At 39.4% G+C, this 27,405-nt stretch overlaps 1 protein-coding gene, 1 non-coding gene and 1 pseudogene across 4 annotated transcripts in view; all 3 read left to right on the top strand.

Annotated features, from left to right (window-relative positions):
* The first annotated feature begins 4,619 nt into the window (after positions 1–4,619).
* On the top strand, positions 4,620–4,725 carry LOC141414413 (small nucleolar RNA SNORA70; annotated as a pseudogene).
* Positions 4,726–7,579: 2,854 nt separating this feature from the next.
* The window catches only part of Ulk2 (unc-51 like autophagy activating kinase 2), an 83,135-nt gene continuing 63,309 nt past the window's right edge, over positions 7,580–27,405 (top strand). For all 3 annotated transcript variants that reach the window (XM_074046718.1, XM_074046717.1, XM_074046719.1), the window contains exons 1-7: positions 7,580–8,172; positions 9,384–9,476; positions 10,825–10,866; positions 20,525–20,557; positions 21,045–21,081; positions 25,224–25,397; positions 26,244–26,317. In XM_074046718.1, coding sequence (XP_073902819.1) covers positions 8,083–8,172; positions 9,384–9,476; positions 10,825–10,866; positions 20,525–20,557; positions 21,045–21,081; positions 25,224–25,397; positions 26,244–26,317 — 543 coding nt within the window. In that variant the 5' untranslated portion in view covers positions 7,580–8,082. The remainder of the gene's footprint in view (positions 8,173–9,383; positions 9,477–10,824; positions 10,867–20,524; positions 20,558–21,044; positions 21,082–25,223; positions 25,398–26,243; positions 26,318–27,405) is intronic.
* Positions 10,278–10,350, top strand: Trnat-agu (transfer RNA threonine (anticodon AGU)). The gene has a single exon. It is a non-coding gene; the product is annotated as a tRNA-Thr (tRNA).

Genomic DNA, 27,405 nt, shown 5'->3' with positions numbered 1-27,405 from the left:
GCAGCAAATATAAAATTTAGCAAAGATGAATCTGTTTTCTTTTTCTCTTCTTTTTTTTCTTTCTTTCTTTTTTTTGAGACTGATTTCACTTTGTAGCCCAGACTGGCCTTGAACTCAAGTTCTTCCAGCCTCAGCCTCCCAAGTAGCTGCGATTTCAGGCATTTTGCTACTGCACTGGGCTAAAACTTGTCAAGGAAGTACTTAAAGTGATTTACTTGATTTATAAATTTGTTGCATCATCCAGTGATAATTGGAATATAATAACTAAATGCCAAATTAAAATGTCCAAAAATTCTCTAAAGGCTAGATTTTCTCCCTGGCATTAATTACACTGTTGCCATCTGTACAAAACCCAATACAGTTTTTCCTGTTTTCAGTGATGGAATCAAACCCAGGACCTCAAACATGCTAAACACACACTCTACCACTAAGCTGTGCCCCCAGGCCCCCAGTGTAGTTTTCACCAGCTTGTTTCTCATTGAAACCGTTTTTCTTGGGCACTGACAATAAAACTTCATATACACTTTCAGGTGTTGTTTCCACTAGCCCCACACAGTTCACCAGGCTCACTAAGCTGCACATTATTGAAATACTTTTATGTGAAATAATAGACATGACACTGACAATGGTGGAAAATTACAGCCCGACCTCTAAGTTTTCCAGTTGACTGGTGGCTGACTCAGTGATGTGCTGTCCAGACTCCCCTTGGGAGGATGGAGGTGCTGCCCAGTTGGGGAAGCACAGGCTCCAGAGGTCTACTCTGTCAGCATCTCGGCTGCAGACAGTGACTTCACCTGCAGTCAGAGACCTCACCTGCAGACAGCAACCTCACCTGCAAGGCAGGGAATGGAGTGAGGTGGGGCACTGGGCTCCATGCTGATCAACTCTGATGTTTTGCTCCAGAACTCTCTGGTCAACCTGTATCAGGTTCTTCTCCCTCTGTCCAGTCCTGCTTCCTTTCACTACTGATAATCACTAAGAATTGCACCCAGTCCACATCAGTGTCTGTTTCTAAAGAACCATTCCTTGAGAGCTGTCTGGTCATTTCAGTGGATCTTTGTTTTATGAAAAGAAGCACAAAACTAAAGATTTTGATGATGTTCTTCTCTGTTTCTCTCTTTTTTTTGGTGGTACTGGGGTTTGAACTCAGGGTCTTGCACTTGCTTAGCAGGGGCTCTTACACACACACACACACACACACACACACACACACACACACACATACAGCCTTTTTTTGCTTTAGTTATTTTAATTATTTTGCTTCTGCCCTGGGTTGGTCTTAGGCCATGATCCTCTATCTCTGGCTCCTGAGTAGCTGGGATCACATTCTCTCTTTTTGAAATTCTAATAAATCCATGATGGCTAAAAATGCTGTATTCTTTTTAAACCATACAATAGATTCTGTTTAAATTTTTTTTCTTGCAGTTCTGGAGTTTGAACTCAGGACCTACACCTTTAGCCACTCCATAAGCCCTTTTATGTGATGAGTTTTTTTTTTGTGATAGGATTTTGCGAACTACTTTCCCCAGGCTGGCTTTTAACCATGATCCTCCTGATCTCTGCTTTCTGAGTAGCTAGGATTACAGGTGTGAACCACTGGCACCCAGCTAGATTCTGTTTAATTTTTTGATATTTAAAATGTTTTCATTTTCTTTGTTATATGATCAATGAAATATTTTGTTTAGGAGTTTTAATATTTTAGATGCTTCATTTGGGAAAGACTCATGATATTCCTTGAAACATCTCAGTGATGCTTGCAAACATTCTTTATTTCAACAATGTGCATTGTCAGAGCACTATTAAATCAGCCACTCATTTTGAGGTGAAATAATCAAATTATTGTTCGTTTTATTTTGTTTGGTTTGGCTTTGGTTTTTGGTGCTGCAGATTGGTCTCTGGACCTTGCATCTGCTAAGCACACACTCTGTCACTGAGTTACGCTCCCAGCCCCTGTTGTTCATTTTATAGATGCAAATTTTAGACTGCTTCTTGCATAACATTGAAGCTACTCTCTGCTCATTTTATTTTCTGTATTCTATCAAAAGATGCCCAAGCCGACAGCTATTATTGATATTATTTCAGAAAATTTATGTGTATGAGTCACAAGGTTTTTGCTTATCATATTTCTTTAAATATTTAAGAAACAGGGCTGATGGAGTGGCTGAAGTGTAGAACTCCAGCCTAGCAATCTCGAAGCCCTGAGTTCAAACTCCAGTATCGAAAAAAAAAATTTAAGAAATATATCCAAACTTTGTTGTCTCTTCCTTTTGTGTGGTTAATTTCCATATTTTATTGCATATTCTTGTGTGTATAAATATCAACACTGCACCCTAAGTAGTCACAAGAATTTCAAAGCTTCAAAGATGAAGCAAAGTAGAAACAATAGAACTAAAATAGCACCAGCAATGATGTGATTTGGAGATAATAATAAACTGAGGGTTCTGTTAGATCTCAGAATGCTTTGGTGCCAAGCAGAACACTTCTCACACTGATTTTCACAGGCGGTTCTACACCATCACAACATCCTACAGCCTTGGGCTGAGCAACTAATGAGCTTATATTAGAATTTACATTAGTCATTCATTTTACCTCTCACTGCAGTTACCAACAGACTATTTACTAAAGGTACTGAAACATTTCAGTAGTTTGTCATAGTCACACACACAGACACACACTAACGGGACAAATTAAGAACAATGAAAATGAGTCCAGTCGACAAGCAAATTTCAGAGGCAAATTGGATATCTTCCCCTGCCTCTCTATTCCTGAACAAAGTCTAAGTGTCAAACATTGTCTGGGGGACCTGCTCAGACCCACCTTCTAGGGAGTAGCCATGATTATCCAAGGTGACTCAGCCCTTCTCAGCTCCACTGCCCGCTTTAGATGGTGGTTCACTGCTGAGCACCTGACCAAAGTTGAGCTTCTCAGAAACTCTTCCTTAAGGTTGGGGCTTGAGACTGGTGTCTGTGAGTGCTTATCTTTCAGCTACATAGGACATCTGTGGTAAGAGAGGAATGAGGCAGGTATATGTGGAAAGCAGTCCTCTGGTTCTGCTGGTAGTCTTCTTTGGAGGCCCTGCCTGGGGACTTGGAGTGGCACCCTTGTAACTGTATCTCCATCCTTTACTTTTACTTTACCATGTTTGAAGATCCTTATTTGTTACCCATATAGTCCTAGCTAAGCTCCTACTGTGGCCACTTCTCATTGACCATGCAGCTCAAGGTTAAAACTCCTTATGTGTGCAAGCTGCCGTGCTTGGCTATGCATACAAGCACAATGCACATGCACATTAAGGACCCAGAGGTGGCTTTTTTTATTGTTTTATTATTCATATGTGCATACAAGGCTTGGGCGGAGGTGGCTTCTTAACACCTTTGTAATGTCCTAGTGTGGGATGTGAGCTTAGTGGCATTAATTATGAACACCTCAAAAGGCCGGCGTGTCGGAGGCTTTGTCCCCAGCTGGCAGATCTAATCCTTGAGAGGTGATTGGATCCTGAGGGCTCTGACCTAATGAATGGATTAATCCACTGGTGGACTCATATTTTGATGATATCATTGGGAAGTGGTGGAAACTTGAAATGGGACCTGTTTGGAGGAAGCAGATCAATGGGGGAGTGCTCTTAAAGGGTACATCTTGTCACCTTGCTGTCTCTCTCTCTCTCTCTCTCTCTCTCTCTCTTTCTCTCTCTCTCTCTTTTTGTGGTACTGGGGCTTGAACTGAGGGTCTACACCTTGAGCCACTCCACCAGCCCTCTTTTGTGAAGGGTTTTTTTGAGATAGGGTCCCATGAACTATATGTCCAGGCTGGCTTCGAACTGCTATCTTCCTGATCTCTGCCTCCTGAGTAGCTAGGATTACAGCTAGGATTACAGGATTACAGACACCCAGCTTCTGACTCTCTCTCTCTCTCTCTGCTTCCTGGCTACAGTGAGGTAAGCATCTCTGTCCCATCCATGCCCTTCTGCCATGATGCTTCTGCCTTGCCACAGGCCTAAAAGGAATGCAGACAGCTGCCCATGGACTAAAACCTCTGAAACCGTGAGCCAAAATAAACCTTTTCTCTCTTAAATCCTTTATCTCAGGTATTTTGTCACAGCGATGACAGGCTAACACAGGCAGTTTTGAGGTCTTCAGTCGGACTTTTAGGGGTTATTAATTATATCTTACAAGAAAAGTATGGAGACACGGATATGTGTAAAATATATATTGGTTCAGTCAACAAAAGATTCCTTGTCCTCATCTGGATGGTGAGGAGACCAGCAGGAAAGCTGGGTGATCCTTCATGAGTACTCTGACACCCAAGGAAGTACTTCAGCAGACAGACACTGAAGCCAGCTTTGTCAGCCACCTTGGGACCAGGGCAGGCTCTCCATGAATTCCTTTCGACACTGGCTGCCACCAGGTACCACATGGAAACTGCTGCTAGTCCCACTCCAGCTGTGTTGGCCCCCTCCCCCATTGCATCCCTGATATCCAGATATTTTATACTCACTGCTTCCTCAAAGAGAAAACTATGGGTAGTGAATTCTCCAGGTATCTGTTAAGGGAACTGCCCTGAGGAGGTATAGGTAAGGAGGATTTACCACTGGAGGTGAAAAATTTGGTCTCTAATTTACCTGAAAACCAACTGAGCTGGTGTGCTGTGGTACAAATGACAGCCTCCTCAGTAGTGTATGAATCCTGTTGCTCGTGTGGGTTGCCCTAAGGGACCTCAGAGACAGGTTTCCACTGGATGTTCATGTCTCTGATCTCATGTTGTCCCCAGTCTAGGGTCCAGATAGGTATGTGGGGTGCATTTGGGAAGCTCCAGGACATAGTGGCCGGGTTCACATTGGCCAGGTAATCATTTCCCCTAATCGTGGTCCCCTGAACAAGTAGGGGGCCCTGCACTCGTGAGGGCTTCCCATTGTGCTGTCCCCTCCTTAGTCACCTCAGTCAGGCTCAATAATAAATCATCCTTTCCACCTTAAAACAAAACAAAACACCTGGGAGTGTATGGAGGACAAGAGAGGGGAAAATCCTGAGGGCACTGAATTGGGAGCTGCCTAAGGCCGGCTTTGATGCCACTTTACTTACTTCACCAATACTTAAATAGTACTTTGTACATGCAAGGCAGTGTTCCAAGCACTTTACACTTTGAGTTCATTTAATCCCCTTAATGACTGAATGAGGAAAGGGCCGTTCATATCTTCAATTTACAGATGAGGAAACTGAGGCAGGGGAGGCTAAGTAACTTGTTCAGGGCCCTATCTGCCTCTAAGGTACATACTCCTGAAGAGCTATTATTTAGTGAATTTTGGCATTTTAAGTCCTATATCCTCTTTAAATGCTTGTATTTAAAGATAAACTGTAGAGGATCTTTCAATGAGCTAAGGAAACTTCTCCAAATCATTCTTTGTATGGATGTGAGCAGATTTTCAGTGTCTAACACCACAACCTGGGTCAGATTTTGAAATAAGGATAGGATTATGTAGGGATATACAGTAGTGGAAGCAGAAATGGAAAAGCCCTACAATTTTTTTTTCAGTATTTAGGGGTTGAACTCAGGGCCTTGTGCTTACTAGGCAGGTACTCTACCACTTGAACCTTGGCCCTCAGTCCTTTTTTCTTTAGGTATTTTTTGAGCAGAGACTTTCATTTATGCCCAGGCTGGGCTGGTCTGTGATCCTCCTTATCTCTTCCTCCTGAGTAACTAGGATTATAGGCCACCATGCCTGACCAAAGCCCTATTTTTGAGGATGTGAGGAAGAAAGATGCTATGAGAGTGGGTCTGCTATAGAAGAAGTTTGGAGGATGTAGCTCAGTGGCAGAACACCTGCTTAGCATGTATGAGACTCTAAGCCTGATCCCTAGCACAGGAAAAAAAAAAAAAAGCCAGTTTGGCTGTCCAGCTCAGGATCCTGCCAGCAAGAAAGTGACCCCCAGATGCAGTCCCTCAATGTTGAACCAAGAACTGTGAGCTAAAATAAACCTCCTTTCTTCATAACTCTTTTCTATGGTTTGGATAGGATTTGAGTGTGTCCCCCAAGAAATTGTGTGCTGGAAATTTGATCTCACTGTACTGGTGGGGAGGTGGTGGGAACCTTAAGAGATGAAGGCTGGTGAGAGGTCATTGGGGCACTGCCCTCTAAAGGAATTCATGTAGATCTTCTGGACCCATTAGTTCTCTCTGGAGTGAGTTGTTATGAAAGAGTAAAACTGGTCCCTTCCCACCCCTTGACTTTTTCCTTGGGTGGTCTTTTCCTCTCTTAGTGGCTCCCCTCACAATGCTCTTGTCCATGAGTCCCTTGCTGGAGGTGGTGCTACTAGATGATCAGCCTCTCAAATTGTGAGCTAAATCAATCCTCTCCTCTCCCCCACACGGGAGGTCAAACCCAGGGCCTTGCACTTTGTCACTGAGCCCTTGTGTTTTTGAGATAGGATCTCTGTCTATGTACCCCAGTCTAGCTTTGAGCTCATTATGTTGCCCAGGCTGGCCTTGAACTTGAGATTTTTCTATCACAGCCTTCCAAATACTGGGATTACAAATGTGTACCACCACTCCTAGCTCTATAAATCGCCCTTCCTTATAAAGTACCCGGTCTTGGATATTTTGTCATAGCAATGGAAAATGAACTAATGCACTTACTCAGTCTGTGGCTATTGTGTGATTAGCAACAGAAAGACAAAGACAAGTTTCTCTCAGAATTTGGCAGACAGTCTCAAGGCTGGAGGTTTTTAAGGTCCTTGTCTGCCTTTCAGAGATAGGTTTGCAGAGATAGGCAATGTATTTGAAGTGATAAGAGACAATCTCAAAGCAAAGTTCTAAAAAAACCAAATACACACTGAACTACAGGGCCTGAGTTTTCTAGGACATTTTCAAGCATATAAAATGATTTCATAAGACACTTCCTTGAGGGAAAGTTATCAAGTAAGTTCCTTGTCACTTGAACAATCTTAAAAATCAGGTAGAAAAGAGAGCCTGAGGTCAAACTGGCAGCACACCTTGAGTGGGCTAGGGGAGCCCACGGAAAGGCATGCGATATAGAGTCACTGTGTTAAGCATTTCTCTGAGCTGTAACTGGCTTCTCAGAGGTTAAGGGGTCCCCTCCCATTTTTCTCCCCTCCCTTCCCCCAAAAATGATGCAGAATCCCTGCCAGACTATCTCTTTCGAGGCTCTGAGTGAGCAGAGCTCAAGAGGGGTGGGAGAAGTTTTGAGGGGGGCATGGGAAAGTCCAGGCGCTAGGAGTTGCTTTGTCCTCTTAGGGTCTACACTGCACAGGCGATACCCCGACCTGCCTGCAGCCAGCTGGAGTGCAACACCGGCTCCTGTGAAGCCCGCCTCCCTCCCAGCAGACTGGAGGCCAGGGCGTGGCCGGCCACAATCTGCTCCAAGAGCCGGTGCGAAGCCGAAGTGGCTCACCAGCCGTGGCCACAGAGGGTTGTGCAGTGCGCGGCTGTGGGCCCGCAGGGGCGGCGCGCGCCGCATTCCGGGGAGCGCACTCCTTTTCTCGGTGGATGGAGCGGGCCCGGCTGCGCGCTGCGTCCTACAAGACGTGCTGACGTCGCGGAGGGCCGGGAGTCGCGCGGGAGCGGCCGGCGCGCGCCTGTGCGTTGGGCGCCGCCGCGAGGCAGCCAGTCAGGCGCGGGGATCGCGGCTGTGCGGGGTTTTAGGGCGGCGGCCGCCACAGCAGTCGCGCCCCGGGCAGAGCGGGCCGAGGTGGCCGTAGGAACTGGGGATGGGGAGGACTGGGCCCTTCACCTCTCTCGGGTGCGTGTGCGGCTCCGGGGGCGCCCAGTGACGGCGGCGGCACCCCTGGCCCGGCAGCGCCGAGGCCGCTTTACCAGACAGCCGGCGGCGGGCCGGGCCATGAGGAGCCACTGGGGCTGGGCCAGGCCTCTCTGACCCCGGCTCCGCGCGGCGGGTTCCCTCCTTTCCGCTCCGGCCTCTCGGCATGAGCGTCCGCCTGGGCCCGGGGCCGCGGCTGCCCCAGTCCCGCCGCCCTCGGGCGCGCTCGGGACCCGCGGGCCCGCGGTGCTGATCCCGGTTCGCCGCGCCGCACTGCCGGGCCGCCCGCTGTATGCCCCGGGGGCGCGGCCATGGAGGTGGTGGGCGACTTCGAATACAGCAAGAGGGACCTCGTGGGACACGGGGCCTTCGCCGTGGTCTTCCGGGGGCGGCACCGCCAGGTGAGCGCCGCCCGCCGAGCTGGCCCGGGGAGGCCGCGACCCCTGGACCGCGACTAGACCGGAGTGGAGGGGGTGGGGGAGGGGTGGTCTTGAAAGTTGGCGAAGCCCAGGGAGTCAGCCCAGGCCTGCCATTGTGCGCCGCTGTCAGTGTCGCGGATTTGTTTTGGTGGTTGGAGGATTGTTTTGAGGCCGGAGCCTCTAGGCAGCGCTCCACCTACCGATGGGCGCCCGGCCACTGATGTCCCCTCGCCTGTGTGCTTGGTAACCACAGTGCGCCCAGGGATGTGCCGCCCGCAGAAGCCATCCACCCGAGGCCACCCAGGGCCCCCAAAGACGTGCTGCAGGGTCCCATGCACCTCCCAGGCTCCAGCATGGATGAACCTTTGGGGTCCCCGCCCTGGGATGTAGGGCTTGTCACCTTTAAGGTTGGTTATCACAGCCCACTGGAAAATGGGCGGGTTTCCCGTTAGCTAGAGGCTTTCTCAAACGGGGAGGTATCATTTTCCCCAGCGTTGGTTTCCCTACGCCCCAAAGATCCTCATTCTTCTCCCGCTCCTCGGCCAGACTGGCTCCGGGTGGAAGATAGTTGAATGCTGATCCAAATAAACACGAACTCATGTTCAAGCCTTTAAAACATTAAAAAAAAAAAAAAGCCTCTGCTATTTTGCAAATTGGGTCATAGGAGGTTTTTGAATCTAAAGAATTTGAGAAGACACATCGGTCGTGGAAACGATCTTAAAGCTTTGGCTGTTTCGATTGCTGTCAAGGGGCATGTTAAAAGTGGGCTTTCTTTGTTCTTTTTCATTTATTATGCAAATAACTTAAAAATCAAGAAAAAAGTTAGAACGCCGTGTAATCCAGCTGAGAGAATAAATGTTTTCAATTAACCATATCACCTTCCAAGTTCATTACACATTTAGCTGTGTGTTCATCACACATGCAAGCTGTGTTCTTCTTTCACTTAAGTATTAGTTCCTACGTGGTGATCATATTTACCATTTTTAGTGACTGTGTTGTGGGGCATTGGCTTGTTACACTGTAATTTATGAAATCGTTTTCTTGTTGGTGGAGTTTGAAGTTCATTTTCATTTTTTTCTCCAGTGCCATACATTTATTTATTAAAAACATCTTTGTACTTACAGATTTTTTTTTTCTGTTGAATTGTTTCAGTGCAATTAATTTCCAGGAGTAACACTGTTTTTCTTTTTCAGAAAACTGATTGGGAGGTAGCTATTAAAAGTATTAATAAAAAGAACTTGTCAAAATCACAAATACTGCTTGGAAAGGAAATTAAAATCTTAAAGGTATGTTACTTTATGTAGTATTTGCATGCTAGCCTAAAACTTAATTGAAATTAAATGAATACATGACGATAACCTTTGCAATTTTAGTAATTGGGTTCAAGTTTGAGAATTTTCAGCTGCTCCTCATTTTTGCATGCTTGAGTTTTTGAAACTTTGAGTACTCTGAAGCTATTTTTAAGAGTAGATGTTTGTGGCTCTTGGCCAAACTTAGAGGAATTCTATGAAGATTGAGTTTAGCCTCATAACTTCTTCTTTTTTCTAGTTCCTATATTACTGAGAAGAGGGACAAACAGGTGCATCTGATACCTATTTTATCTCTTCTGTTGACCCCTTCATGTTACCACTAAGTTTTTTGAGAGGAGTAGAGGGACTTTGGATATTTTTTTCTTTATAAGTTGAAAGTTATTTTCCTTGGAGGTGGTCTTTAGATCACTCAACCTATAGTATTATCCAAAAGATACTTTCAGAAAAACAGGTTCCATGATCAGATAAATTTGAAAAATCCTATTAACTACTTAAATAGTCACAAAACACTTGGCTCATTAAAGAAAATGCAAAATTCTACCAGTTTTGGTGTACTTAACCCATTGTTTCGCAGACTAAACATGAGCTTGGAAACCTCATCCAACACTTTCCACCAGCTTTCCTCAAAACTGTTCTGTGGAGCCTGGTGCTGGTGGCTCACACCTGTAATCCTAGCTACTTGGGAAGTAGAGATCAGAGGTATTGCTGTTTGAAGTCAGCCTGGGCTAATAGTTGGCGAGACACTCTCTCAAAAATACCCAACATAAATAAAGGGCTGGTGGAGTGGCTCAAGTGGTAGAGCGCCTGCCTAGTAAGCATGAGGCCCTGAGTTCAAACCCCAGTACCATCAAAAGAAAAAAGAAAAAAACAAACCTGTGGGAGAGTTCTTTGTTAAGAATTATAGCTAGTTGAGCTAAGAATTATACTTTGTTTTCTTTCAGGCAAATTACTTTTTAAAAGCTCTTTGAGATTTCATGTCTCTATTGGCAATAAAAATTTATATTAAAATTTGAAGATTAATAGAAAGTCTGCAGTCATAGTGACTGTACTGACTTTAGCATTTATTTTGTAAACAGAAATACTCATTTTGTTAGGAGTCTAAAAAATTACAGTGGTGAAAATATACAATTAGACCCCAAGTAAAGTTTGATCAGGCACTTTTTTTTTTGTTCTTTAGTAGATTGAATTCTTCTAGGTTATTAATAAAGGTGTAATATGCTAGATATAGTGTATTTGTGTATGTATGTAAATTATATTATTTGCATATTATATTTAAATTACTAGAATGCATATTAATATTTTTCATTCTTAATTTCCTTACCAGGAACTTCAGCATGAAAATATTGTAGCACTCTATGATGTTCAGGTACTTTATTTTGGATTTTTAAAAAAAAACTTTAAAAAATTTTAAAATTCTTTTCATGAAAATTTAAGTGACTCTTAATGAAATTTACAATTGTCGATTCTCTTTTGAAAAGACAAGTTTGAGTTACATTAAAAATTGTTTAAATAGCAGAGCAGTAGGCTAAAATGCTAAAATAAATAATGTGCTACATGATGAGTAAATTTATTAACAACTGATCATGTACTGTGGGGTAGTATTGTTTAGGTTAAGTAGAGGAATACTGACACCAAAGCCAGCATTTCTGTGATAGATGTGGAAGGGACTATTGTGGACTATTTAAAAATTAGTTGGTTTTTTTTTTATTATGAAAACAACATTTGTAAATCTTAGAAATTAGGGAAAATGAAAAGGATGCTATACATACTCATTATCTCTATCTCTATCTATCTATCTATCTATCTATATGGCGTACAGTAAAGTTACATTTTATTTGGAAGTGGAAAAGCTGGGTTCTAAAGTAATTTCCTAAGGCAGAATTTCTCTATGGTTAGAATTATTCTTGAAAATTCTTTTAGGAGTCCACTTTTGGAGAAAAACTACTGTCTTCTTAGTAGAACATCAGATGAAGTAGGTGGCTTATATTTAGGGGCTGTTATGTTACAGAACAGAAACCTTCCTTTACATACTAGAATCACACTTTTATATTTTTTTCTTTTGTTTTGTTTATTAGTCTGGACAGTTGAATTCTAGTATACCAATGGACATGTTATGTGTTATGTGTTATATGTATTTCTAGCTAAAAACTTCTCTGTCTTCATTTGCATTATTCAACTTCATTCATTTTGCAAGTTTGTGAGTGGTTATTTTATGCCGGGCATTGTTCTGATTGCTAGAAATAAAGTGGTGAGTAAAACAAAGTCCTTTTTCTCTGTGTGCTTAATTTTAGTGGGGTAAGACAAAATAAACTGTTCTAGATAAAGATTTTTTTTGTCTTTTTTTTTTCCTAGATACACTTTTTAATGTCATTTTTCATGTCATATATCACAAAATATTTAACTAAATATTAAATTACAGAGTATGACTGCTAAAAAATTTGAAATTTAAATTCCCAAGCACAGAATACATGAATTCATGAATACATGAATATACATGTGGGTATATGTTATTACCTGTTTAAATAGGTATAATTTGTTCCTTCATTTGAGAAATTCAAAGCTGTATAAAAAGGAGAAAAAGTTCTGTAAAGTCTGAACTCATTTCACATTCCCTAGTTGAAATTCCATTCTCCTCAGAGCTGTTTGTGTAGTTTGTCTTAGTCTCTATAGATAGAGGGCACCAAGTAGTACAAGTCAGTGCCTAGTACAAAAGTTGTTAAATAACATCAACTCTTGTAGTGGGGCTGGGGAGAAGGCTTCCTGAAAAAAATGATATTTAAATAGACTTGATCGATGAGTGGGAGAAGGCTAGGTTTAAGGGGTTGTGGAAGAAGAGCAACTGAGCTTCCCACACTGTTGAAGTCTTGAGTAAAGGTCAGAGACAGAAAAGATCACTGAGTTTGAGGACCTGGGAGAAGGCCAGAGTACAAGAATGAGCAAGAGAGTATGATGCTGGAAAGGTTTGTGGGGACCAGATGTGATCTTTATCTAAGGATAGTGCAAAAACAGGAGAGTGAAGTCATCTCTGTTTTTGAATGATAAATCTTGAGTATTCTGGGCATGAGATAAGTATTAACAGGTATACTAAACCTGCCCACATGAACAGGGTAAATATCCACCTCTTGGTAGTTTTTAGCATAGCAAGAAAAAGGTGATTCATTTAATAGATGGTACTGGCAAAACAGACATCCGAGAAAAAATAAAGTTGGAATCTCATTCTTATCGTTCGCCAAAGTAATTTCCAAATGCATTACAGGCTTGGATGACAGTATATACTTCAAGGGGTAGAAAGACATTTTATTTATTTATTTATTTTATTTTACTTTATTTAGCAGTATTGGGGTTTGAACTCAGGGCTTCATGCTTGCTAGGTAGGTGCTCTACCACTTGAGCCATACCTCCAGCCTAGAAAGACAAACATTTTAAATTAAGAGAAAACGCTCAGAAGCTATAAAAGGTAGAGACATGAAAAAATTTTAAAGCTTGTTTGATGGCAAATAATACTATGAATAAATTGATAAATAAATGGAACAGATAGTATATATTATAACATGAATCTCAAACATAGAGAAAAAGAAGCCACTATGCATCTGTTTTTGTGAATTTCAAAAGCTAGAAATTAGGAAAACTAGAACAGAGGTTCCTCTCTGTTGATGAGAAAGGGGTGTGAGAAAATGTTCTGGGAAAAGGTTATGTATTTTGACTTGAAGGCTAATCACATTGGTGTATAAATTTGTTGCAACTCAGTGAACTGTATGTACACTTAAATAAGTGTGTATTAATGTATGTAAATTATACCTCAGTAAAATGCAAAAACAGGGTGATTGACAAATGAGAGTTTGAGAAAATATTTGGAACACAGGCTTATATCTAAAATAGCTAAATATATAAATCCTCTCAAAAATTGATAAGAAAATACAATCCAAGGAGAATAGAGCTGCCTTGTCCCTTCTACCATATGAGGATGGAGAAGATGTCTGGCTGTGAACTAGAAGTGGTTCCGCAGCAGACACCAAATCTTTCTGTGCCTTGATGGACTTCATAGCTTTCAGAATTTTGAGAAATACATTTCTGTTACTAAGCTACCCAGACTGTGGTATTTAATTATAGCAGAATGGACTAAGAAATGATCTAAGGTGAAGAACCCTAGATGTGAATGAGACCTGGCTTAGAATACTGTTCTTATAGCAAGCTCACTTAGGATCATGAGCAAGACACTTTTCTCCATGTTAATACTATCCCCTCCTAAAATGGGCATGATTATTTTGTCCCTACTACAATCAGGCCATCCAGTATCTGGTAGCCCCAAGGAAAATAAGTCTAAGGATTGTAGGAATGGTGTTTTTTTAACTCCTCTTTTCCTGTGAGATAACCCATAAAAGAGTTGCCTAAAGATTGGAGAATGAATGAAGAAATGTGGCATAGAGATGGGATTTTTCTGGCAATTTCTCTTTTAATCTTTCTTTGTTATTTAATTCTTTTCTATTGCTTTGTTTCATACTGTTGCTTTCTCCGCTTTGCCTTTAGTTATCTGAATTCTGCTGGAGAGAATTCTGCTCATAATATCCACCTTTTTAAAAATTCATTTTATTTTTTGTATTACAAAAGTATTAATTTCTTAGTATGAAAATAGTTCAAATGGTCTAAACAGTATAGAAAGTAAAAAAAGAGCATTTTTATTTATTTTATTTTTTATTTTTATTTTTCTTTTGTTTTCTTTTATTATTCATATGTGCATATAAGGCTTGGTTCATTTCTCCCCCCTGCCCCCACCCACTCCCTTACCACCCACTCCACCCCCTCCCTCTCCCCCCCAATACCCAGCAGAAACTATTTTGCCCTTATTTCTAATTTTGTTGTAGAGAGAGTATAAGCAATAATAGGAAGGAACAAGGGTTTTTGCTGGTTGAGATAAGGATAGCTATACAGGGCATTGACTCACATTGATTTCCTGTGCGTGGGTGTTACCTTCTAGGTTAATTCTTTTTGATCTAACCTTTTCTCTAGTACCTGTTCCCCTTTTCCTATTGGCCTCAGTTGCTTTTAAGGTATCTGCTTTAGTTTCTCTGCGTTAAGGGCAACAAATGCTAGCTAGTTTTTTAGGTGTCTTACCTATCCTCATATCTCCCTTGTGTGCTCTTGCTTTTATCATGTGATCAAAGCCCAATCCCCTTGTTGTGTTTGTCCTTGATCTAATGTCCACATATGAGGGAGAACATACGATTTTTGGTCTTTTGGGCCAGGCTAACCTCACTCAGAATGATGTTCTCCAATTCCATCCATTTACCAGCGAATGATAACATTTCGTTCTTCTTCATGGCTGCATAAAATTCCATTGTGTATAGATACCACATTTTCTTAATCCATTCATCAGTGGTGGGGCATCTTGGCTGTTTCCATAACTTGGCTATTGTGAATAGTGCTGCAATAAACATGGGTGTGCAGGTGCCTCTGGAGTAACAGTCTTTTGGGTATATCCCCAAGAGTGGTATTGCTGGATCAAATGGTAGATCGATGTCTAGCTTTTTAAGTAGCCTCCAAATTTTTTTCCAGAGTGGATGTACTAGTCTACATTCCCACCAACAGTGTAAGAGGGTTCCTTTTTCCCTGCATCCTCGCTAACACCTGTTGGTGGTGGTGTTGCTGATGATGGCTATTCTAACAGGGGTGAGGTGGAATCTTAGCGTGGTATTAATTTGCATTTCCAAAAAAGAGCATTTTTTATAATTATTTCCTTTTTTCAGAAGAAACTACTGTTGTATCTCCTTTGTGACCTCCTTTTTTTTGCCTTTTTCAATACATGTATGCATGTATACATACACTCAACATTTTTTTAAAGCATGCAACTTTGAAGCCATGCATGGTGGCATGTGCCTGTGATCCCAGGTAGAAGGGTGGTGTAAGTAGGAGGATCACAGTCAGAGGCAAAAAACAACAGACCCTATCCAAAAAATAACTTAAGCAAAAAAGAGCCTCAGCCGCCATTCTCCTATTTATACTTCTCTCATGACTGGGATGACAGGGCTGTCTGTATCCAGCTTTTTATTGGTTGAGATGGGGTCTCATAAACTTTTTGCTGGCCTGAGTAGCTAGGATTACAGATGTGTACCACCATACCTGGATGATTTTATGTTACTTTTTACACTCTCCCATTCCCAGTGCCACCTTAAGAGGCTTATAGCAGAAGTGATAATGGCTTGTTGCCATGGTTTCTCCTTTGGTTCCTCATCACCATTCCTTCATGTTGAAATGGATCTTGCAAGCAGCAATCTCTAGCAGAATTTCTAGATTTTAGGGTCTGTATATGCCCAACTGTATTAGATACTGCCAGTGCATTGCTTTACACTCCTACCAGCAATTGTTTGACGAGTCTAGTTGCTCCACATCTTTGCCTAATACTTGGCAGTTTAGCCATTCTGGTGAGGGTATCTAATTATGATTTTAAGTAACACCTTCCTGTTGACTACTGATTGGAGCACATTTTTAAAGTTTTTATTAGCGATTTAAAATATCTTTGAAATTCCTGTGGAAGTCTCTTGCCTATTTTTCCATTGAGTTGTCTTTGTTACTGATTTTGTTGGAATTCTTTGTATATTGTATGTGTGAGTCTTGCCAGATACATGTATTGTAAATGACCTATCCCACACTGTGACTTTTTTACTTAGTAGTTTATTTTTTACTTATTTCTAATTTTTTAAACATTTTTATTAGCATATAATAGTTTTACAGGGGGTTTCATTGCGATATTTCCATATGTGGTTACAGTGCACATTGGTTAGGTTTATACCCACCATCATTATCCCTTATCCTTCTCCCCTCTATTTAATAGGCTTCAGTGTTCTGTCTTTATTCAGTAGTTTATTTTAATGAGAACTAAATTAAGTTCTTAATTTAGGTTAGGTTATTGTTTCTTGGTTTTATATTTAGTGTGTTTATATCATATTTAAGAAGACTTTCTCTGCCTACCTTGGAGACATGAAGATATTTTCCTATGTGTTTTCCCTAAATTCTTTATTGTTTTTTCATTCACATTTAGCTCTATAATCCTCCTGGAAGTGATTTTTTTGTTGTTGGTGGTGGTGGTACTAGGGTTTGAACTCAAGGCCTCACACTTGCTAAGCAAGTGCTCTATCACTTGAGCCAGTCCACTGCCTTTTTTTTGGTATTGGTTATTTTTGAGATAGGGTATCACTTTTGTTGCCCAGGCTGGGTTTGAACCAAGATCCTTCTGATCTCTGCTTCCTGAGTAGCTAGAATTACAGGTGTGAGCCATGGGCACCCAGCTGGAAGTGATTTTTGTGTATGTCATGAAGTAGAGGTCAAGACTCATTCACTTTTACAAATGGACAGTGAGTAGAGCTCCTGTCTAGCAAGAACAAGGCCCTGAGTTCAGACCCAGTACTACCCCTACCCATTCCCACTCCCCTGCAAAAAAATAAAAGTGGACAGCCAGTTGACCCATTGTATTTATTCCCTTCTGTGTGGTAGTGTCTCCTTTGTTATATATGAGTGGCCACATTGGTGCGGGCCCATTTTGGGACTCTTCTGTTGCTAAACTTTTACAACACTGTTTTTTTCTTACTGTAGTTAAGCCTTAATACCTAGTAGAATAAGTTCTCTGATTTTAATTTTTCTTCTTCCAGATCATATCTAGGTATTCTTGGCCTTTTGCACTTCAATACAAATTTTAGAATAAGCTTGTCAGTTTACACACACACAAATCATATGTGATTTTGATTGAGATTATACTGAAATGAGAATTCCTCTGTGGAAAGGTTTTTAATAAATTAAATTTCTCTAATAGCTATTGGCCTTTGGAAATTTTCTGTCACCAGTTTTGTATTTTTCATCAAAAAATTTTATTCATCTAAATTTTCATGTATTGTCATACAATTGTTCATAATAACATCCTTTTTCTTTCTTTTCAGTAATTAGGTTTTTAGCCTTATTAAGGAATTTGAGTAAGGAATGATAGAATGAAATTCCTCTGACTGGTTTTATTGATGGAAGTGCTAAAGAGGAGTGTTGAGTGAGGATTTCCAGATACTAGGAAAACAGAACATGTGTGTAGCTGTGGCAACCCTTAGTGGTCTGGCTCACAGATTATATGGGCCTCACTTCTCAGCCTTTCTTATCCTACAAATACCTCTTCTAAGTTCTCCTGTGTCTAAACCACATGGGTTTTGATGTGTCTATAGGTGACTTTTGATTGGTTCTCTTAGGGAAAAAAACAAACCACTTTTTCTTTATTTACTCTTTCCTTTCACTTGTAGTTACTTATGTTACAGATTACTTAAGTACTTCATTAAAAAAAAGTGAACTGTTTTGTAAAGGGGGTATGAAAGGAGAGGGTATGGAAAGAATGGTTAACTTTGTGGAGATCTTCATTGCTTTGAAGGTAGACAAAGAAAAGTTTGCAGGAGAGGTCAAGGATATTAAAAAGCTTTCTGTTTCATTTATTATTTATTAGATGAATGAATGAATGAGTGAAGAAAATTAAGTAGTTAATGTGTATCTTCAAAACCATGACTACCAACCCAGGCATGATGGCACATGCTTATAATCCCAGCTACTCAAGAGGTGAAGGTAGGAGGATTGCAGTCTCAGACTGGTCCAGGCAAAAGTGCAAGACTCTACCTGAAAAACAAACTAAAAGCAAAAGTAGTGGGGATGTGGGACAAGTGGTGGGGCCTTTGAAGGCCCTGAGTTCAATCCCTAGTACTGTCAAAAAACCACAAACAAACAAAAAACCTCAAAATTGTGAAAACCAAATATGAGTGAGTAGAAATTATTGATAGCTGTTAAACCTTCTCTTAAGTATTCCCAGCTCTCTGTTCTCTGCAGTAAGCTATAATGTGCTATTAAGAAAAATTGATTTGAGATAATATTGTGTACTTCATACTTAGGAAAATACTGTTGAAAGTATTTTTAGGGTTAATATGACATTTTGGTCTGGATTTGACCAGATTTTGTGATTAAAAACTATCTGGTTCATGATAGAGATGATTTAACTCTTAAAAATATACATGGTTTATTTCTGATACAAAGAAATAAACCAAAGCCTTCCTTCTTTCCTCTTTCCCTTCCTTCTTTCCTCCCTTCCTCCCTCCCTCCTTCAAGACAGGGTCTTCCAGGCTGGCCTGGACCTCACTTTGTAGCCCAGGCTGACCTGGAAATCAACAGTCCTCCTGCCTCACCCTCCTGATTGCTGGGATCGCAGGCATGCGCCACCGTGCCCTGGAAGGAGGTGTTTATTTCTTACAGACCTGATCTTCTAGCCTGCTGGACTTTGGCTGTTCTCCACCTCTCTCCTGCTTTTTTTAGGGTAGCTCTGCTGTTATGCATCTGTTTAACTCCCCCAAGTTGGGATTCTGCTGTGACAGGAGCTGGTTCCTTCTTCCTTAGCAAAGAGTAAATGCCATCACCATTCTTGGAAATTTCTGTATACTTCTGGGATTAAAGAACTGGGCATGATGTGTTTCCATTTTTTTATCTGGTCCTCTTTGAGAAATAAGTGAAGTGTAGAGCAAGTTACCCTAAGACCCTGAGTTTCTTATAGACATAATTTTACATTCAGGTCTTGAATTGCACTGTGCAGCCTCTTTATTTATTTTGTGCCTCCAGCCTCTTGATGATAGTGAAACACTCCATGGTAGCTCTTGTGCTGATCCTCATTGCAGCAAGAGGGCACTAGATTTGCTGTTCTTAAGCACCAGTTTTTATTTTTGATTGGGGTGAATGGGTACTTTTGTGAGATACAGTAACAGTAAATTACAATAAAAATGAAATTTAAAAGGGCCTACAAACATGCACACTTTTAGACATTGTTTTGTTTTGTGGTGCAAGGGATGGGTTGGGTATGGAACCCAGGGACTTTTGTATGCTAGGCAAGCACTCTACTGGTGAGCTACACATACAGCCCAAAGTTTTATTATTAGGTTCAAAGTTAGACAAAATTATTTTGAGGTGTTGCTTTAAACCTTTTCATATTCTTACTGTCAGTTTCTATGTATCTCCCATGTGGGCCCCTGTGAAATAATTCTCTGACTAGCACTGGTTCTTGAACTGACTTCTGAGTAGGACTGATCTAAAATGCCCCCTTTCTGCCCTGCTCCTCTTGTTTTCCCATAGAATGCTTATTTTTGAGTTTAGGATGTTGGTGAAGTCCAGTGTTACTTGGGAGCAGTATATTTTGAATCACATTTAAGTACTGGCTTAAATTAAGCCATAGGGAAACCCAACTTAAAATTTACTTAACATTATAAAAATTAACATTGCAGAGCCAGCTAATCAGTCTTTGAATTACTTAGCCAAGCAACAGATCTGGAGCTATTTCTCGAACAATTCCTAAAAATCTTGGAACATGTCTTTGTGTAACGTGTGATAAAATATCTTCCCTTTGCCAACAATTTCCTGCTAATGTGACTGCCCCAGATAAACATAAAAGTCAGAAAAACAAGAAACTACTCATCCGGTGTCACGAATTTTCAGAAATCAGTTTGTGAGCTTAGTGTTGCAAGGGAAGATTGTAAATCATTTTGCTACCCAACTCTTAAACTTTTCAAAGTGTCGAGAATTGAATTTCTTGATGACTAGATTGGTATCATAAAAATCTTGATTTGAGGGCTGGACACCAGTGGCTCACACTTGTAATCCTAGCTACTGAGGAGGCAGAGATCAGGAGGATTGCAGTTTGAAGCCAGCCTGGGCAAATAGTTCTGAGAGACTCTTATACCTTGAAAATACCAAACACAAAACAACTGGCAGAGTAATTCACATGGTAGAGTGCCTGCCTAGCAAATGTGACACTCTGAGTTCAAACTCCAGTGCCACTGAGGAAAAAAACAACTACTTTACTAGACTTAGGAGATACGTAAATTATTTGTTGAAATTTTAAATTTCTCTTTCTGATGAGTTTAATGAATTTATTTAATAATGAAAAGTATTTTTCATTAACTGTCATTATTTTTAAACTTATTGTTTCATTTTTTTTTTCTCTGATATTTTATATGTTTACTTTGTAGGAATTACCCAACTCTGTTTTTCTGGTAATGGAGGTCAGTATTATATCAGCTTCTGTTTAATTTATTTCAAATTTCTTTTAATTAATAATACACTTTAAGATTGATAGTAGGTTATTATTGGAAATTTTTTTGGGGGGGTTCAGAGTTTTTATTTATTGGGAGATTTTGACTACTAATTAAAGTTCCTTCTAGTTACAGGTCAATTCAGATTTTCTATTACCTCATAATTTAATTTTTTTTTCTTTTATTCATATGTGCATACAATGTTTGGGTCATTTCTCCCCCGGTTCCCCCTGCCCCCTCCCTTACCTACCCCACTCCGTTATTGGAAATTTTAAATTAAGTTGATTTGCGAATTTAGATTCTACTTTATAAGGAATATAAAATTTAAACATTTTGATTATGTAATGATATGTTTTTCGGCTATATTTATATTACATACAAGTGATTTTTAAAATTAAAATCAACTGAGAATTAAATCATTGTCCTTATTTTGATAATTTTTTCTTTTATGTATCAGTATTGCAATGGTGGAGACCTGGCAGATTATTTGCAAGGTAATTTCTTGTGCATGTATCAATGTTCAGTACGGTATCTTTTGCCTGTCTCTCTGTTACAGTGAGAAGGGGGTCTTCTCATTGAGAAGAAATCAAATAGAATTCTCTTTTTTAAAAGGCTTGACTGGGTTGCCATCCATGAACTGTTAGTCCCTTTCATTTTTTTTTGAAATAAAAAAATCATAGTGGAAAGATATATTCAAAATGTATTTATATGAATATTTATTATAATTTTTAAAATCTCAAAAATGTTATAAAAGATTAAATATAACAGTGAAATTATTTTGTAAAAAATAATCCTGTGGTACCAGATAGTGCTTGCAATTTTGTACCCAAAACACATACATGCAAGATTTGAAGCATTCAAATCAAATTGTGTCTCTTCAAAGTATTTTGTTTTAATGACGCTACATGAGGCCAGTATCTATTTGTTTATCCCTTAAAAGATGTAAGAGAAACACTCAAAAAGATTGTAAAAGATTCATACATTCAGTTTAAAAATAGGTCATGGGCTGGAGGATGGCTGGAGTGATAGAGTGCCTGCCAAGCAAGTGCAAAACTCTTGAGTTCAGTGTTTCCATCACTTCATTGCGGTACTGCCAAAATAAAATAAAACTAAATGAAAACAGGTCATGACAACTGGTGATAAAAGCACTGAGATCAAGCTGGGCGCTGATGGTTCAGGAGGCAGAGATCAGAAGGATGTAGTTCAAAGCCAGCCCAAACAAATAGTTCGTGAGACCCTATCTTGGAAAAAACCCTTCACAAAAAAAGGCTAGTGGAGTGACTCAAGGTGAAGGCCTTGAGTTCAAACCCCTAAAATAAAAGCACTCAGATCTCAGTGGATACACACACAGAAAATTTACAAAAGAGAACATATTAAAACTATTCGGTTTCACTTAGCAGCCAAGGAGCGCAATTAAAGATGAGAATTTAAAAGTTGTTAAAATACAGAATATTGCCCACATTCACAGGCGTGTAGAGAATAACATAAAGAACACTGATGTACACCCTCAATTTAAAAAATAATTATAAATACACTTGAAGCTTCCCTTCTGGTTCTTTTCTTAGGGCACAACCATTGTCATGAGTTGGTAGTTTAAAACATTAGGTACATTTAGAAAAAAAGATGTTTTGAAATGCCAGGGGAATGAATTCTGCCTTGTCTGTCTCTGCATCTTGCATTCCTTGACATTCTTAGTGTTCCAGATGAAAGCACCTTTCTACTAGAATCAGGCCTGCCAGCTCAGAGCCCTCATTTTTCTCCTTCATAAACAAGTATTACTCACTGATGTAAGTACTTTATCCAGTGTAGCAGATTTAAGTTTAAAAACACATGAAGGAAATTATAGTCCTTCTCAGCACTCAGGAGGCAAAGACAGGAGGATCGCAGTTTCTAGGCCAGGCTGGGCTACATGTAGGGACACCCTGTCTCTTGCCCTTCTGGCTAGATAAAGATACCTAGACCACACAGAGGGTCTTGAACTGTCACTAGTCTGAATTGAGATGTAATGTAAGTATAAATGCACACTGGATTTTGAACACTTCATCAGAAGAAAAAATGGTTGATTCTCATTAATTTTTAATATTCATTATAAGTTGAAATGATAATATTTTGGATGTATTTAAATATATTATTTTCATCTTAAAAAAATGTGACCACAGAAGATTTAAAAGTTTCATATGTGGTTTATGTTTTATTATTGGAGAGCACTGGTAGCAAGGTTTGGAATGTCTAGAAGGTCAACTGCCTGTCATTTTATCTCAACGTGGTCATTTAGTTTTTTTATTTGCTCTCATAAATAGGACTTTCATATTTTTAAAAAATAGAAAACAAATTCTGTCATTTACAAGTTTAAGATGAAATAAATTCTAAGTTAATTAGTAAATTGTAATTTAACATTAATTATAGTGACTATATTAAGTGTGGTAGCACTGCCAAGCCTACTTTCTCAGTGTTAATTTGCTCAAGAATTCATTTAAAAGAGTTTTGATGTTGGCAGTGCCTTTAAAGTATTAAGGTTTTGATGTGAGAATTTCAGTTTTGGGGATTGTGTTGAAAGGAGAACACACTATATTCATTTATATGTATGTGTTTTTATTATAGTTTGTACTTAAAAGTGCTTAAGACTTTGGTGGTACTGGGGTTTGAACTCAGAACCTCAGACTTGCTAGACAGGTGCACTATCACTTGAGCCACTCCACTTGCCCTCAGAAGAACTTACATTAGGTCATTGTTTTTATTCCCCGTATGAACACTTTTAGAATTTAGACTCTGGCAGTACTTGGGTTTGAACTCAGGGATTCACACCAGCTTAGGCAGGCATTCTACCACTTGAGCCACACCTTGAGCCCAGAATTTGGACTCTGAATTAAATCAATCTTGGGTGTATTCAGTAGTATGTCTCAGAACAAAGAACAAATGCTGGAGTAATTTTAAAGTGGCAAAATTATTCTAAGGTCTAAAATGAAAATATAAATGAATGAAATGGTAAAATCCTATCCATTTTAATTGTTACAATGTAATTTAACTAAAATATTACAAAAATAGGGCTGGTGGAGTGGTTCAAGCAATAAGAGCTCCTGCCTAGCAAACTTGAGGCCCTGAGTTCAATCCCCAGTGCCACCAAAAAAATAAAAATAAAGCTCTAGTCATTGATTGATCCACCCACTAATGTACATGTTGGTATCTGTAAGAAAGTAAATCTGGAAGAATGTACTCCAAATTCTTAAGTGTTCGTCTCCCAGGATTATGTGAAGATTGTACTTTATATGCTTTCGTGTATTTTGAATTTTTTTTTTACAGTGAGCATCAGGAAAAGAACCCCAGAGAATAAAGAGGGAGGATAGGATAAGGACAGCCCTCACAGGAAAAATATTTGGTAATTTTTAAACCATGGAGATTTGTTTTATTTGAAGATGTTAAGGACATAAATGTGAACATGTCATGAAAGTGATTTTTGAAACCATGAAGTATCACTTTGACATGTCATTAAAATTATTTAAAAATTATAATTCACGTGTTCCAGGTATTAATGTTATTTTCACCTTTCTTAATGAAAGGAAAGTTTATATAGAATATATTTTTTTGAGAATTGTATGGACAGAAATATGTTCACAAAAGATTTAAAATAGGTTTAAGAATACTAAATCTTTAATGTAGATACAAGTAATTGTACTTGTGATGTTTAGATCCGTTTCATTAGAAAGTTTATATTCATATACTTAGTCCATGTGAGTGTGTATTATGTGCTAATCTTTTTAGAAGTTTGTTACCAACTGTGTTATCTTGTTTAATCATCACAGCAACCTCATGTACACAGTCATTAACCTTATATGAAGGAGGGATCATCTTCCAGGGTCACACAGGTGTGGAGCCAGGATGTGAACAAAGGCAGCCTTATTCCACACCAGGCAATTAGCCATTACCCACCCCAAATGCTGTGATGGTTACTGAATGATGTTTACCTCCTAATGATGTGCACACTACTTCCTTGTAGTAATGAAAACATCTTTATTTATTTATTTATGAATGACAGGGACTCTAAACTGGCCTTAAACTCGAGATACTCTGTCTCAGCCTTCTGAGTGCTGGGGTTACAGATGTACACTACCATGCCTGGCTTAAACATCTCTTCTTAAAGGCATTTTTAGTTGGGAGAGATCCTGCATGGGACAGAGTTGTTGGGACCACAGGGGAGACAAAAGAAATAAATAATGTGGAACATAGATCATCTGTTTTTAATTTGTGCTGACAAAATGATTGGAATTAAATGTGAACCTTTATTCCAGGTACTTGATTAACATGAAGGAGAACTTATTTTTTGGCTTGCAAAGGAGATTCGCATTTGTTGAGCCGGGTGGGCACTTTTAGCAGTAAAAATGGGAAGGGAAAAGAAAAAAACACTAGCGAAAACAAAATGCAAATCAGTTCTCTTTATAACAGATTGGTTATCAGTTTTGAGAAATCTGTTATCTTTTCATAGACTTCAGTTATTTAAGTTTAAAAAAAAGAGGAGTAAATGTGAATCTCTGTTTCTTATTCCTGTCATGCTCTGTCACAACTCAATTCTCTTGATGGAATATGCAGGTGGTATTTGATATTGGGTGCTTAAATATTTATGTCACTCCTTTTCTTCCAGCTAAAGGAACTCTCAGTGAAGATACTATCAGAGTGTTTCTTCATCAGATTGCAGCCGCCATGCGAATCCTGCACAGCAAAGGAATAATCCATAGGGATCTCAAACCACAGAACATTTTGTTGTCTTACACCAATCGCAGGAAGTCAAGTGTTAGTGGCATTCGAATCAAAATAGGTAAACAGCAATGTCTTTTTTTCAAGGGAAAGAAATTTTGAGGCTCAGTACTTTTAGATAATTTTAGTTCAACTTTGTTAGATGATGGATTTTATTGAAGTAATTTTGAAAATTTGATGGAGTTCATTGAGTTCTGTTTAGTCTGTGAATCCTTTTTCCTTATTGGCAGTATATGCTAAATTTCAGAAGAGCCAAACTAAACATGGATCCCAGTAACAAATCCTAATACTCTGGAGCTGATGTAGTATGCATACTAGTACAAATTAGTAACCCTGATTCTTCTTAGCTTGTGAGATTTTGACAGATCCAAAAGATTGTCTAGTTCGGCCTTTGGCAGTCTTAGTGCTTTTGTATCTAAAGTCATTTGACGCTGTTAGTAAAGACAGCTTAAATTTGTATCTGCAGAACTGGGGGTTGAACTCAGGGCCTACACCTTGAGTCACTCCACCAGCCCTTTTTTATGAAGGGTTTTTTTGGGATAGGGTTTCATGAACTATTTGCCCGGGCAAACTTTGAACTGTGATCCTCCTGATCTCTGCTGCCTGAGTAGCTAGGATTACAGGTGTGAGCTACTAGTACCCGGCTATGCACTATGTATTATAATTAGCATTTTTACTTGTAGAGATTGGTGCCCCTTCATTACAAAACTAGTAAAGTAGTGACTTACACGTTGATTATTACTGCTATTTTTTAGCTTATTGAAATTGAGATAGCTACTTTGTTGTCTTTGGTGGATGGACTTATTATTTTCACAATTCTTTTGTGCTTCTTATGTCTTGAATCATATGGTACATGTTAAGTGTGAACAGAGTTATTTGTCATTCTACTTTTTATTTTATCAAATAGCGGATTTTGGTTTTGCTCGTTACCTGCATAGTAACATGATGGCTGCAACACTGTGTGGATCTCCAATGTATATGGTGAGTGAGACTTTGCATCTTGTGTGTTTAAAGCCCAGCACCATAAACATTGGCACTTAAGCTTGTTTCCAAGTAAGATGTGATTTTCATATATGGTCTGAATTATTACTGATGTTAATTATGTTACCAGTAATTCTATAATACAGGTATCTTTTGCTTTAGCCTAGTGAACTGTAAAGTAAGTCATTTTTGCCCATTTGTTTTTATTTTTTAAGAAGATTAGCTCTTATGATAGAAATTCCCTGTTAAATTAAAAATAAAAACTCATAAACTATAGTTATGATACAGTTTATGTGTAATATACTGGAATACTTAAAAAATACCTCTTTTGCTATAGGATATGCTCATCCTTTACATGTTGTCTGTCTCAACAAGATTCCTATATTTAAAAACAATTTTTTTTTTAGGCTATATTTGTCATATGGGGGGATTCATTGTGACAGTTCCAAATAGGCTTATTGGTTAGATTACCCACACTACCTCTCCCCCTCAACCCCCTCCTGGCCCCACTTGAAGCAATTGCAAGACGTTTCTTTGTTCTATTTCATATATGTATGTGAAGTTCATCAACCATATTCCCTCACCTTCATCTCCTTCACTCCCACTCCCCTCCCATAAATACTCCCCCCACACTGTACTTATTTTACAGTCCTGTTTTTCATTATTAGTATTTCAAGATTCTACATTGTAGAGGTTTTTTTCTTTTAGCCTTGCACTTAGTGTTGAAAAATCTTTACTCTTTCATATGTATTATCCTTTCTATTACGGTAAGCCATGAAAATTCTGAACTAATGTGAAGTATTAAGCCTAGAAATAATTTAATTCTGGAGCTTCAGAGTTATGTGAAGTAGATAAGTAAGCTGTTTCAGGTCTTAAGTTTAAGATGGGTTTCTGTACCATGAAAAATTTCTCTTAATTGGTCTGGGGTGATAGAATTCATTTCATGTAGATAAAAGCGAGAGCACACAAGGGAGGGGTGAGGATAGGTAAGACACCTAAAAAACTAGCATTTGTTGCCCTTAACGCAGAGAAACTAAAGCAGATACCTTAAAAGCAACTGAGGCCAATAGGAAAAGGGGACCAGGAAC

This window comes from Castor canadensis, chromosome 11 (assembly GCF_047511655.1).
Source record: "Castor canadensis chromosome 11, mCasCan1.hap1v2, whole genome shotgun sequence".
Taxonomy (NCBI): Eukaryota; Metazoa; Chordata; class Mammalia; order Rodentia; family Castoridae; genus Castor; species Castor canadensis.
Note: the sequence above shows the minus strand (reverse complement) of the source record. Positions and strands in the feature narration are given on the sequence as shown.